Source organism: Tachysurus vachellii, chromosome 15 (genome assembly GCF_030014155.1).
Source record: "Tachysurus vachellii isolate PV-2020 chromosome 15, HZAU_Pvac_v1, whole genome shotgun sequence".
NCBI lineage: Eukaryota > Metazoa > Chordata > Actinopteri > Siluriformes > Bagridae > Tachysurus > Tachysurus vachellii.
Genome location: NC_083474.1, coordinates 24,267,055 through 24,281,443, shown reverse-complemented (window position 1 = coordinate 24,281,443; position 14,389 = coordinate 24,267,055). Strand labels below are relative to the sequence as shown.

The following is a 14,389-nucleotide window of genomic DNA, read 5'->3' as shown; positions in this document are numbered from 1 at the left end:
TTCACTACAACACTTTCGCAACAACCACTTTAGTTTATTTTAGTTTACAATCGATTTTTTAATCTATTCTTCTTTGTTTTGTTGTATTTCATATTTCTAAATCCCCCTATTTTGACCCTATTCTTATAGGATTATATCTTTTATAACACAGACACTTGTAAATAGCAGCTCACTGCATGTGGTATCCTGTATGATTGTGTGTCATCAATAGAATTGTTACGTTTCATTACATAATGTGTAGGTTTTGGGATGTTGTTGTGGTGTTCCCCCTTGTTTTGTTTTTCTCTCTCTCTTTTTCTCTCTGCTAAGCAGCGCTTCCAAATCATCAGCAGCTGAGGCCAATTAGCAGCAGTGTGGCTTAATTGCTATACGGCGTGCCGGAGAGATAAAACAGGAGAGACACAGCGCACAGGAGAGGCTTTCCTTATCCGCTATCCCAGCACCGTGGTGGTTGTGGCTGCTATTAATCAAGTGGTCAAATGTAAACAAAGTGTTAATGTGTGAGTCTGCCTTTGTCTCCCGCTGTACGGAGATGGGTGCCGATTTGTTTGGGTTTATATACCCCTTCTCTATTTTTCACCTGTTTTTCGTTAGTCAGGGAGAGGGGTAAGAATATTGTCTTTAATTTTGTTATTTTGGGCAGGGAAGTTACTTGGTTACTTTTAAGTAAGTTTTTGTTTGTTGTTTTGGCCTTTGCTCTCTCCTGACACTTTGGGTTGTTTAGGCTTATTTATAGTTTGTATTCATTGGTTTTTGTTATGCCCTGGACAATAAAGAAAATGAGTATTTTCTTTGGTGTAGTGTTCTTTTCAATTATGGTGTTAACAAAGAGGGGATTTGTGTGAACCTTTTTTGTGTAGTACCAATTTAAAAAGTGAGAAGAGCTGGGATAAGGGCAAAGGAAAGTTCTCATTTATTTATTTTACTTGTTTGTTCTCAATAACCCTTAGAACATTTGAGTTTGTAACAGAATTCAGATTTCATTATGAAGATTGTGACCATATACACTTATAAAAGCTGATGTCTGACACAGTCAGTTACAAGGACACTAATCCATTTATTTCCTTTAATAAGGCCAATACTTTTCACCTGACTACACAGTAAAAGAAGAAAAACCTATTCGTTTTTTCCACATTATTTACCAATATTTTTAGCTCTGTGGAATTCTGATGTCCGTCCATCCTTGCTGCAGAACCTGTCGAAAATGCGCAGCAAATACTGTAGAAAGGACAGATTTAAATAACCTACATATAATTTTATTTCTATTTAATTTAAACAGCAACAATTTCTCTAATATGATCCTCACCTCAGTCTCGTACCCTGTTCATATCACACCTCCACTGAACACAGTCTCTTCCTCCTTTAGGCTGAAGTCTTCTGTAAGTGCAATTTACACCTGAGATTGTACACACACGCACACAAACATCAATAAAAAAACACATATACCCTGCTAAAAAAAAAACAGCATTGCTGGTCCAGCATAAGGTATGTTTTGCATGCTGGTACCAGCTTGGGATGGTGGTATGCTGGTCCAGCATTAGGTGCTGGTGTGCTGGCCGACCAGCCTGGGATGCTGGTGTGCTGGTCAACATATGTTGTCTTTTGGATGCTAGAATAATACCAGCAAGACCACAACATTTGTTACATATCACATTTCTTAGTGAATATTCATAGTTAAATAAAGACCAAGACAATTTTCTAGAGAATTGTAATTCACTTTTTAATAAAGAAAAACATTCTGGATATTCCTATCATTTACATGGCTTTCTTTTTTATATATATATATATATATATATATATATATATATATATATATAGTTTGTTTAAAATATTTATTGGACAATGACATTTGCCATCACACTTGCACAAATAACGTTACACAATATAACCTTTACAACACACATTCACACATTTTTGGTCTTAGCTTCTGTTCTCTTTTAGCGAGTAACAAGTAGTATGTGGTGGCGATGACCATATTTTTTTAAGAGGTGCTACCCGGAGTCGTTTGCCTTTAGACAACTCCTGCTCTATATCTTCTTTATTCTCAGAAAAATTATAGAAACAAAATAAGAAACAAAACTATATATCACTCATTTGTTTATATTGTGCAGTGAACGAGTTACGATAAAACAGCTACTGCTTAAGTTACATACCTTTAAGCATCAGTATTTGTGCCTTGAAGAAGTCTTGCTTTCATCGTACAAAATAAACCTGAGTTTGGTCAAACATGTCATAGTTAAAGTCCTTAATTTCGCTAGTTGAAACAACTGCCATGCAGCAGTCATCCAGGTACCTCACGTATGCCAACATTCTGATTCCCAGTGATCAGCAGATTCGTCGTGTAGAAGCAGAAGCTTTTTATTTACCCCAAAATAAAATCCTAATTACGGAGAATAACAAGATGATCTGGAACACGTGCACTTATACTAATTTTGATAAACACTGTAAGGTATATAATGTAGTCGAATGCATAGAAATGCTGATGCTGGGTAATATCTGTTCACATTACCGCTTTACTAAAAAAAAAAACAACTTAACTACCTCTTAATTGAGACAAATGGATTATATATATATATATCAATCAATCAATCAATTTGGCTCCTGCGATGGGTAGGGGGGTGTCCCATCCCTGTGCGTTGAGCCGACCAGATGAACTAGTTGTTTCCAACACTGACGGTCTTGTGCCTGCTGCTCTGCATCCTCAATAGCAACTCGTTGTTGTTGAAGGTCGTCCGCAAGGACGTCAAGCCATCGGGTAAGGGGTTTACCTCGTGGTCGTCTCCAGCCTGCAGCCCTCGGATCAAACTGGAGAATAGCTCTCGTCGGATGGTCAGAAGGGAGGCGGAGGACATGGCCAAGCCAGCGGGTGCGACGTTGTGCGGCCAGGGAGGATGCTCTGGGCTGGCACGTGCGGGCTCTAAGCATTTGATTGGAAACCCGCTGGGGCCACCTGATGTTCTCGATGGTTCTGAGAGCCCTGCTATCAAAGCCATCTAATCTTGTAGCCAGTGTCTTGTTTAAGGGCCAAGTCTCCGAACCATATAGCAGGATGGGGAGTACTGCTGAGTTGTAAATCTGGAGCTTCGTCTTGCGTGAGATAGTCTGGTGCCGCCAGAGTGGTTTCCAGAGAGACTGCAGAGCTGACGCCGCCAGGGCTCTTCTGCGTGTAATCTCTGGTTTTATGTCCCCATTGTCTGTCACTATGGATCCCAGATACACAAAGTTCTTGACAAGTTCCACAATGTCATTGCCGAGCTGCAGGGAAGGTGGATGTGGTCTGTCACCGACATACATGAACTTGGTTTTCGTCCAGCTCACCTGGAGGCCGAGCTTCTCCGCCTCTTCACTGTATATGGCCAGAGCATCTCTCAGCTGGCTGTAGGACATGCTGAGCAGGATGGTGTCATCAGCGTACTCCAGGTCAGTCAGATGGTAACTGCCGAAGGACACTCCGGGGACCCGCTCCCAATCCCTGGACATCAGATGGTCAATAATGCAGTTGAAGAGGTCAGGTGCAGCCACGCAGCCCTGGCGAACGCCACTGGAGATGGGAAACCAGTCTGAGTCTCTGCCGTTGATGCGGACACAGCTCTGAGCGTTGCTATAAAGCAGCTTGAACAGGGCAACGATCTTGGGTGGTACTCCAAGGGCGTGTAGGATACTCCACAGTGAAGTGTGGCAAACGGTATCAAAGGCAGCCTTCAGATCTATGAATCCAATGTAAAGATGACGATCTTTACGGAATTCATAGGTCTTCTCTATCAACAAACGAACGGCGGAGATTTGGTCTATTGTAGAGCGATTAGGCATGAAGCCGGCCTGCTGGGGACGGCGGCTGCTTCTAATGGCTGGGAGAGCACGAGTAAGCAAGATCCTGGTAAAGAGCTTGCCGGGGATGGAGAGAAGGGTAATGCCTCTATGGTTGCCGCAGACTAGCCTGTCGCCCTTACGTTTCCAGAAGGGCAAGATGACTCATATATGAGTCATATACATATATATATATATATATATATATATATATATATATATATATATATATATATATCAAAAACCATCATTCTGTATGATTTATATGCTGCTTCCCTCATGGAGCCCGGGAGGTCAACATTTGTTGGTATCACTATATTTAATTTGTGGGACACTTTAATCCCTAACGAACGATTTTTAAATGTTTTTATTCTTTGTTATTCAAACCTTTTGAGCTTTGTTATTTCAGTTCTTTATTCAAAAGAGGGAGCAAAAGAAATAACACACTTATAATTAAATATATTCCAATATATTGTTAATGTGATTAATGTGTTACATAGAAACATACACAAGCAAAAATAAAGGTTGTTCCCATAAAGCTCATTCCAGAAAGATCATACTGGTTAACCAGCGACACCAGCCTCGTTTTTCTTGATAACACCATGACTATGCTGGCCACCCAGCTATACCAGCACTGACCAGCATTATACCAGTACTATTCCAGCATGAACCAGTAAAAACCAGCCTGGACCAGCATGGAATTCATGCTGGTATATGCTGGACTTTTCAGCAGGGTACATACACATATACACACAAACACACACACATACACACACATATATACACACAGACACCCACATATATATACACAAACACACATAAACACAGATATATACACAAACAAACACATATATATACACACACATACACACATACACACACGCACAGAGACAAAAACAAACAAACACACATATACACACATACACACACGTACAGGACAAAAACATACAAACATACACACACATACTGATACATATATATATATATATATATATATATATATATATATACACACAGTCTGTACCTGAGATTGTACACAAACACAAACACACAAACATATACACACATACACACACATGCACAGAGACAAAAACAAACAAACACACACACACACACGCACAGAGACAAAAACAAACAAACACACACACACAGGCTGTACTCTAATTAGCCATAATATTAAAACCAGGGCTTCAGCGTGGCAATATTTCTAAGGTGAAGAAGGCTGAGTTTGTAATATGGTGATATGATTTTAAAGACAAGTTACTGTCTAATAAACACCAGGGGTCTCATTTATAAAGCGTGCGTACGCACAAAACGGGGCTGGAAACGTGTGTACACCAGTTTTCGCGCAAAGGTTGTGATCTATAAAAAACAAACTTGACGGGAAAATGTGCGCACCTTTAAGCAAACTTTGAGACGTGCGTACGCACATTCTGGAGACAAAGGGAATTGGCGACACAGATGGTGAGGTCGTGAACTGAAGTTAGATTGTAGAAAATACATGTGAGAAGAACGATTCTAAGAATTAATGACATTTAATTTTCACTCCATTTCATACGTTATATCCACATTATCATGAAGATTAAATCCAACATTTGTGTTATTTGTGCCGATTGTTTTAGGCTATATACATCTAGTAAAATCCAAACGTAATTCAAAATGTATTAAAAATAAAATAATAATAATAATAATAATCAGCGCTACTCCGTCCAGGGTGTATCCTGTCTTGATGCCCAATGACGCCTGAGGATAGGCACAGGCTCCCCGTGACCCGAGTAGTTCGGATAAGCGGTAGAAGATGAATGAATGAATGAATGAATAATCAGCGCTGCCTTACAGTCACATTGTCCACAACAGGAGCGCAGGAGGAGATGGCGCGACTACATGTGATACAGAATAGCATGAAATACCCTTTTATTAGAGAACTGCAGAACACAGTGTAAAAACGAAATATTTTCCTTAATGTACAAATATCATAAAATGTCAAAGTCTGCAAATACAGTCATGAAGCACAATCACTACTCATCATCGGTCCTAACTATTACGGTGTTCATTACAAAACCGTCATGAAGAAGCATGTGTTCACTATAACATTTTCGTCTTAAATTTTCGCCCACAAATTAATTCTGTGATTTTGTCAAGGTGTTAACGATCAGTCTAATTGATAGAAACATATAAATCCTCCGGTGACCCGGGTATGTAATGCTTCATGATGGCACTGCTGGCACTGTTGGAGGATTACGCCAATGGCAGAATAAGGAGAGAACGAGTTTTCAGGGACTATGATTTCCTGGCCCATTATGATGACTGGCTAATAAGCCGATTTAGATTCCCTAGAGCTGTGCTCTTGGATCTATGTGCTGAATTGGGTCCAGTATTAGAGAGGACAACACGCCAGAAACATGCCATCCCAGTCCAAATACAAGTCCTCACCACTCTGGGGTTCTTGGCAACCGGCTGTTTCCAGCGGGAATTGGCAGACAGGTAAATTATTTATATAAAAAAAAACTAAGTATTCCTCAACTTTGTGTCTAAGACCTTTTTGTATATGAAATAATTCTATTGGAATCTATCATCTCACCTTATGGGTCTGGTATATCACAGCCATCCCTGAGTGCCATAATATCTGTCGTTATGGTATACTTAATATGGGTAGTCGATACATCAGGTTCCCCTACACTGTGCGAGAACTGGACGAAATTAAAATGCAATTTGCAGCAATGTCTGGTTTCCCAAATGTAATCGGTGCAATTGACTGCGCTCATGTTGCTATAAGTTCACATCTGAAAATGAATTTGCTTATGTTAATAGAAAGCATGTGCATTCTATTAATGTGCAAATCATATGTGACTCCAACATGACCCTCACAAACATTGTGGCACGCTGACCTGGTTTAACACATGATTCCTTTATCTTGACACATAACAGTGTAGGGAACAGACTAAATGTAGGTGCAGTACATGATGGCTGGCTTCTTGGTGAGTTTAACAATATTAAAAAGTAGAAACTGTAACAATTTTATTTTTAATATAATTATAACAATGTTGTTTTTAATATAATTATAATCTGCAGGCGACAGTGACTACCCCCTGAGACGCTGACTCCTCACCCCATTTTTAAACCCGCAGAGCCCAGAGGAATCTCATTATAACGAGGTCCACTCTCGTGCCCGCGCAGTGATTTGCATTGACTATTTATGGTTAAAAATGGGCGTGTACAGGGCGGGATTTGAGGCTGGTTCACGTATGCACATCTGTGGGTGATCTGTGGAAGTTAACTCTGGAAGTTAAATTGTGAGAGTTTCTGTGTACTGGTTTTTGGACAGTTAAGTAGTATTCCTGTCTTATCAGAGTTTAACAACAGAAAATTACAGGACATCTAATCTTTTATCTCTTTAACACACTCAGTTAATTTAGACCATTTAGATATTTATCTAGATGTATAACTGTGTGTCGTCAGCATAACAGTGGAAACCAATCCCATGCCTTCTAATGATGTTCCCTAATGGAAGCATGTATATCGAGAAAAGAAGAAGTCCTAAAACTATTAGTTCTACTTGATGGTGACATACAGTGTTGGTCCGAAGGTAAGAACAAGTCATTTGTAACAAGTTAACAGGTTCTGTGTGATGATGGGGTCTGAAACCTGACTGAAACTCTTCAAAGATATTGTTCTCCTGCAAGAAGGAGCTCAGTTGAACAGAGACAACATGTTCTAGTATTTTACATAAACAGGTTTGAAATGGGATTTGATAGTTCGTTAGGATCTAAATTAGGTTTCTTAATGAGGGTCTTAATAAACATTGGTGGAAAGAGTACTGAAAATCAAGTAAAAAGTAAAAGTGATTAAAAAAAGTACTTAAGTAAAAGTACAAATGACTCTTTATAAAAACTACTCAGAGAACTAGTTACTTTTTTGCAGGGGCGGTTCTAGGGTTTCATCTTTAGGTGTTTTAGCCCTCAGTGAGAATTAAGTTAATTTAATTTAAATTACGGTATAAAGTAAAAGGAAGTGCATCTTTCTCGGCCGGGAAGATACCGCCTTCATAGAATTAATAAAGATTACATGGTCGGTTCAGCGGACAAACAGACCAAATAAGTGTAACATTAATTCCAAACACGTTATAATTACTTACCTAACCTTGCTTCGCGCGCTAATAACGCTACACCCCTAACCCTAACCCTATCCCTAACCCTAACCCTATCCCTTACTTCAGCCCTTAACCTAACCATTACCAATTTCCTTAGGTGGTCGTGTAGGATTTCTGGAGGTTCATGAACCCAAACCGTAACTTTGGTAGACCCTAAATGTTTACCACAACTCTAACCTAACCATATACACACTCCAAAATTACACCAAAGAACTTATAAATGAATAAATATGCAGTAAAATGTATTCTGTTTAAACAGCTCCATAACCTAAATATCTTTGGCTGTGAGGAGGACATATGAACTTTCAGCCCTCAACCTCCAAGTGTTAATCTTATGGACACACACACAGATTACAACAACAGACAAAAAGCTTTATTGCATGTTTTAGTTTTTTCAAATGATAACTCATTGTGATTATATTGAATCTATCCAGCAACCTGTATGGATTGTAATAAACAACATCACTTTCCCACAGACTCTCTGGTGTCAGACAAAACTGTTGCTATGGTTACAATCACACACCCATAAACACACAGTGTCCTTTTAATCACTTCAGCAGATCCGTGTCAGTGGAGAAGAGAAACTAATGTTGAACCTGAATCTATGAGCTGTAAAACCCACACCTCTGTGAGCGTGAACTAAACATCATCAGGGAAAAAAATGCAATCACAAAACTTACAATAGTGTATGACCCCATGACCATTTACATATCACCACACATCCACCACCACCCCTACAAACCACCCCCCAAATACACTAATAAAAGCATTATGTGCTGAGGAAAGAGTTTCCATTGACTGAAGTTGTAAAATGAAGACATGAAGAACACCACCTTTACTACACTCTCTCCAAACCCTAAACATTTACACTTTGGTCAGATCCATGTTTAGTTTAGATGGAAGTGCTTCAGCCTCATCCTCCTTCACCAAAGAGCTGACAATCAGCAGAGAGGATTGTGGGTATCGCTTCAGGGTCTTTTCATTCATGTACTCCTGGTCTCCATAAATGCTCAGCTTCTGTATGGATAACACACACACACACACAAAGTCATCTCAACCCTGCTGAGGTTCAGTATTAATGAAGTTGTATTAATGATGATGTAGTATACTGGGGCATCTTGTCTCCAGTCTTCACTGTGAGCTCTATAATGTGTGTGTGATATTGTTCATGATCAGTGTTATTTATTTGATTGACTTGATATGTGACCCTGTGTAACATTGATGAAATGAATGTTTATTTACGCCCTGGTTTATGATTGAGGTTAAACTTGTCTATATGGACTGGTTAGGGATTAAAGTCGAGGTGTTAGGAGATTATGTTATGTTTCTGTACCTCAGCAGGGACAAACTGATCTGCAGCAGTGGCCAGTGTAGCACAGCAGATCCAAATAAGAACCAGAACTGACAGAAGCAGAGTAGTGATCAAAATCCAGCCAGGCAACCAGGGGCTCCTAAACACACAGACAGGTTTAAATAGTATTGGTTTTTATTATATGTAAAAAAATGAAATAAAATAAAATTCAGAAATCAATCAATAAAGAAATGTAATAAAATTCAGCCTAGAGCTGCAGTGATGGGCTCCGTTCTCCCTGTCCAGGTTCAAGCTTTATACCTGGTTCATGTTCTTTATGAGAACTCTAGTTAAACATTAGGCCCAGATTCTACTTTACTGTAGGTTAAAGTGATGATGATGAGATTCTCAGGATGAAGTTAGACCTGTTTGTTGCTATATATATATATATATATAAGATAATTAATTCATGATTGTTGTGATTTGCTTAGTGAAGGTGATGATATCTGAATCTAAGTGATTGCCAAGATTTTGGTCTTTACTTTAGATTTTAGAGTCCTGGCTACAAGCTGTGCTCTAATTGTTTGATCACCAATTAAGTTAAGATTTTTTCTCAATTTCTCCAAACAATTCATATCTGCTGTGTATGTGAGTCTCATAAGCGTAACTATATGTTATGTAATTCTGTAGACTAATGAGAGAAAACAAACTGAAACAAATTGTCCCAACAATTGATCCCATCATGCATCAGTCATTTCAGGACTGTTCCACACAATTACACCCAATTTTGCACCATGTCTATAAGTATTTTTTGACACACTGATCAGCCATAACAATAAAAACACCTGTTTAACATTATGTAGTTCCTCCTTGTGCCAAAACAGCTCTAAGGTGTCACGGCCTAGACTCCACAAAACCTCTGAAGGTGAGCTGTGTATCAGGCACCAAGACGTTAGCAGCAGATCCTTTATGTGTAGAAAGCTGTAAAGTGGATCCCCAATGGATCAGATTTCTTTGCCCAGACTTTGTACATCTCACTGATACACAACTGGACTAAGATCTGGGGACTATGAACTCATTCCTGAACAGTTCCTGCAGTGTGTCAGAGAACATCATCCTGCTGAAACAGGACACTGACGTCAGGGAACATAAAGGGGTCTAGCTGATCTGCAGCAGTGTTTAGGTAGGTGGTACGTGTCAAAGTAACATCCTCATGAACTCATCACATTGCTTTGATCAGCTCACCTTCTTCCCATAGTGCATTCTGGTAAAATCTCTTCCCCAGGTACGAGAGACAGACAGACAGACACATGGCCTCCATGTGATGTAAAAGAAAATGTGACTGATCAGACCAGGCCTCCTTCTTCCACTGCTCCATGGTCCAGTTCTGATGTTCACGTGTCCAGTGTAAGAGCTTTGGGTGGTGTCCAGGAGTCAGCATGGTCACTCTAAAGCTCTGCAGATACACATCTCCATACGCAGTGAGTTGTGATACTCTGTGTGATCTGACTCCTTTCTTTCAGATCCACTAGTCACGTCTTCATCAGTTTGTGCTACAGCAGCTCTTCTGTGGGATCGGACCAGACGGCTAGCCTTCACTCTCCACACACACAGTGAGACTTGGGTGTACAATACCATGTCTTTGGGTCACCTGATCTCCTTCCTTTGACTAGGTATTACTACAAGCTGAGGCCCAGAAGTCCAGCCACCAGAAAGCCTGACTCTGTCTGTACTGTTTAACTCAGACTTACAAATATATTATTAATAGAACTTTTTAAATACACCTTGTAGTTTTTGTGTTGTACTCATTTTAATTTGAGAATGTTGTTTTCAATCAAGAGGCTCAAAAATAGGCCCAGAAATAAAGAGGTTAAAGAAATTTTGTCCCAACATTTGCACAAATAATAATAATAAATCTCTGCTTTCAGACTTTATGCCATGCTCCCTAAATGAGTCTTATGCTGAAAGTATTTTATCCATATTTATAGAAATATGGTGTGTCCTACAGACACCTGATGTGAAACACACACCTGGAGAGACAGCCGAGGAAGTTGTAGTCATCTTGGGAGAAGATCTGATCGTGATCCATGACATCAAGTCTCTCCTGGAAGGAGCTCCTACTGTATTCACTGTAAACCGGCTCATTCATCTCAAAATCTGTAGCAGTGAAACAACCTGCAGCTTAAATGTTTGTCTTATTAGTGCTTTTTAAAATGGTATTAAATTTGACTGTAAACTCAGGAACAGGGTACAGCTTCAGACACAGTGTAATGTATTTAAACAGTTATATTCTCAGGCATGTGAACATTTTTATAAAGTCTGACGGAATTGAATCTACATGCAGGTGAAACATTAAATTAAGCTGTTTATGACCACATATTTGTACCTGAACTCTGAGGCTCCTTCTTAAGCTCCTCCCTCTGCAGGTCAAACTGAGACACAAATTGAACCTGTGGCCCTGTCTGTAAAACAACACAAATATATTTCATTAATAAAGACAAAGAATCTCACTGATATTACCTTTATATAAAGCAAAAAGTTTAATGTTTAATTAATGTGGCTGTATGAATACACTGTAAAGGATTTAACACATTAACAATAACAATGTTCACTCTAGATTTAATACAGTTAACATTCTGAACTTTAACGTATAAAACACTCCTTTATTCTGTGTACTTATATATAATAAGTTTTGTTGTGTAAACGTTACATAAGTTTACATGTCTATAATTTCAGTCATGCGTGATTATACTCTTCAGCTCCAACTGGTTAGGAGGTGAATCAGTGCTTAAGGCTGGAAATTCTGTCTAGAAAACCATTTGAAAATGAAAGCAACAACACACCACTGATACCATGGAGCCTGTGTGGATGCTCCAACAATGTTCATTTCAAATAAGCTCATTTGGGATTTTTAGTGTCTTACAAAGTGTTAGAATGCTGTAGAATGCAAATAAATACAGGGGGATAAACATGTATTTTTAAGTTGTTTTACATTAGTGTCTAAATCTTTTATCGTTTATTCACTGTACAGTCTACATAACACTTCCTGTTTCTCTTTGTGTGTGTGTGTGTGTGTGTATGTGTGTGTGATGATTAATAGTGACTGATTTAGTATGGAATAAAAATGAACCTGGAAAACAACAACTTTCCCGTCATCTGCTTGCAGGTAAAACGTCCATGACGAGGTAATGAATTCATGGGCTTGGTTCATCATGTCCTCCCAGAATCCCCTCACCAGTGTCAGGGGGTAAAGTAGGTGGATTCGTGGCATCATGGCCAACAGCTTGAAAGAAAAAGCTCCAAAAAGTCAACAATCTTGTGACAACGTGATCAAGGTTTAAAGTGTGATGTTAGACAACTAAACATATTTATAATTATTATTACACAGAGACATGAAGTTTTAGTTCCTCACGGTGTTGAGATAAATCCTACTCTGTTTATTATTATTATTATATTAACCCCTTATCTGTACATGAAAGTCACTTATTCCCCCACACACATCACACACACACACACACACAGGGTTGAGTTGTACTCTTGTCAGACTGTGTTGTGTTGCAGTAATAGATGTGTTTATGACTTTATGTCTCTAACCTGCTCCTGTCTGTGCTGGGCGAAGGGAAGTTGACCCTGACAGCCGAGACAGCAGGCGAACTGTTCATCTGCTCCATCATAAGCTTCATTACAAGCTGGAGACAAAAAGGGTTTATAATGTGTTCACACGGACAGCTGGAGCTCATTATAACAGCATTAATACTCATCTGTACCAGAATCACACTCGGATTTCGTCTGATTCAGATGTTCGGTGTCACCGACAAACTGGCAGATGGAGAAAAGTCTGCATCCTCTCTGACAGGCGAACAGTTCGGCTTCCTAAACACACAACAAGGATTAATCATGTGGATAAACCCACACGTGTAACAGGGAAACTGGGCTGGTTTATATCAGGGTTATATAGTGTTATATCAACAGAACGTGACATAAATAACAGCAGTTATAAGTGTTTAATAATGCGCACAGCTGTGCTAATCCCCCTGTTAGCTACATGCTAACTAGCACTGATGCTAACGCCAGTCACCCGCGGGTACGTGTGCAGGCTGTAAGTCATTCGGCAGGTTGAGTGACAGGACGCTGTGCTGCCTAAAGCTCCATCGAAAGCCGAAGCAGAACAGCACAGAAACACGGAGAAACTCAGACATAACGACAAAGACTTCATCTTCAGTTTCTGCTCCAACTAACGAGCAAAACAAACACCGCTCCACTTCCTGTTGTTGTGCTGAAATATCGCGAGAAAACGCGCGACTTCCGGGACCAGAGTGAGAGACATAACAGATGTTCAGCAGGTAACTAACACACCGTGTGTCCACCCCAATGTTCAGCTGATACACGATACAGATACGAACATGTAGTGATTATAATACTAACATCAGTACATAAGAGCCCTTTGACCCCATGACACAAACAGGATGATATTAAACCCTACAAACTAATCAGCTATAACTTTGGTCCTTCACACAAACATCAACACATGTAACTCCACATCAGCCTAGAGTTCACATATTAAACACTTAACACTTTGGGTTAACAAAATCTTAAAACAAAAGTTCATCTGTCGGGTTTCTGCAAGTCAAATGGGAGAAAATAAAAAGCAGCTTAAACTTTTCAGTTTTATTAAACAAAAAAAATATATCGGCTCAAAACTGGGGGAAATGTTGCTTTTATAAAACAATCTCTCATTAAAACATTAATCATCTGTTTGTTTTTTGCAGTTACACAAAAAACAATCTTAAAAACTATTCAGAGGAGTTTTCACTATAAAAATCACACTATTAATGATTAAAAAGCCCCAGAGCCTAAAGACAGTCTTTACTTCAGCTGCAGTGTGTTCAGTGTGAGAAGGTCACATGATTAAGTGTGCACTGGAGCTACGCAGTAACTTTTCTAACAGGTCATATGTGCTTATAGCCACCAGTGCAGCATCATGCACCGAACCGTGGCTCACTAGGACACATTAAATGTTGGGCAAAATGTTTCATTCAATGTAAATAAATCACAACAGGGTTGTTAACCTTTCAAACATCCTGACTATAAAGGAACCCATTTTAGTGTTAGGGTTTAGTGTCCACTGTAACTAACACTGC

At 39.3% G+C, this 14,389-nt stretch overlaps 1 protein-coding gene across 1 annotated transcript; it reads right to left on the bottom strand.

Annotated features, from left to right (window-relative positions):
- Positions 1 to 8,308: 8,308 nt before the first annotated feature.
- On the bottom strand, positions 8,309 to 13,538 carry tmem59 (transmembrane protein 59). The gene is made up of 8 exons (XM_060888483.1): positions 13,327 to 13,538; positions 13,016 to 13,121; positions 12,843 to 12,937; positions 12,379 to 12,531; positions 11,635 to 11,710; positions 11,279 to 11,405; positions 9,291 to 9,408; positions 8,309 to 8,974 (listed from the first exon to the last, which is right to left on the bottom strand). Exons 1-8 carry the CDS (start codon positions 13,462 to 13,464, stop codon positions 8,822 to 8,824), a joined length of 966 nt encoding a protein of 321 aa, XP_060744466.1. The 5' UTR covers positions 13,465 to 13,538; the 3' UTR covers positions 8,309 to 8,821.
- Positions 13,539 to 14,389: the final 851 nt, after the last annotated feature.

Bases quoted from the DNA above. Each gene is read 5' to 3' on its own strand.
- tmem59 (XM_060888483.1), bottom strand. From the start codon at position 13,464: ATGAAGTCTTTGTCGTTATGTCTGAGTTTCTCCGTGTTTCTGTGCTGT. The intron at 12,938-13,015 runs GTACAGATGAGT...TTTTGTCTCCAG, and splicing joins GAAATCCGAGTGTGATTCTG to CTTGTAATGAAGCTTATGAT. The intron at 12,532-12,842 runs GTTAGAGACATA...TTTTCTTTCAAG, and splicing joins CCCAGCACAGACAGGAGCAG to CTGTTGGCCATGATGCCACG.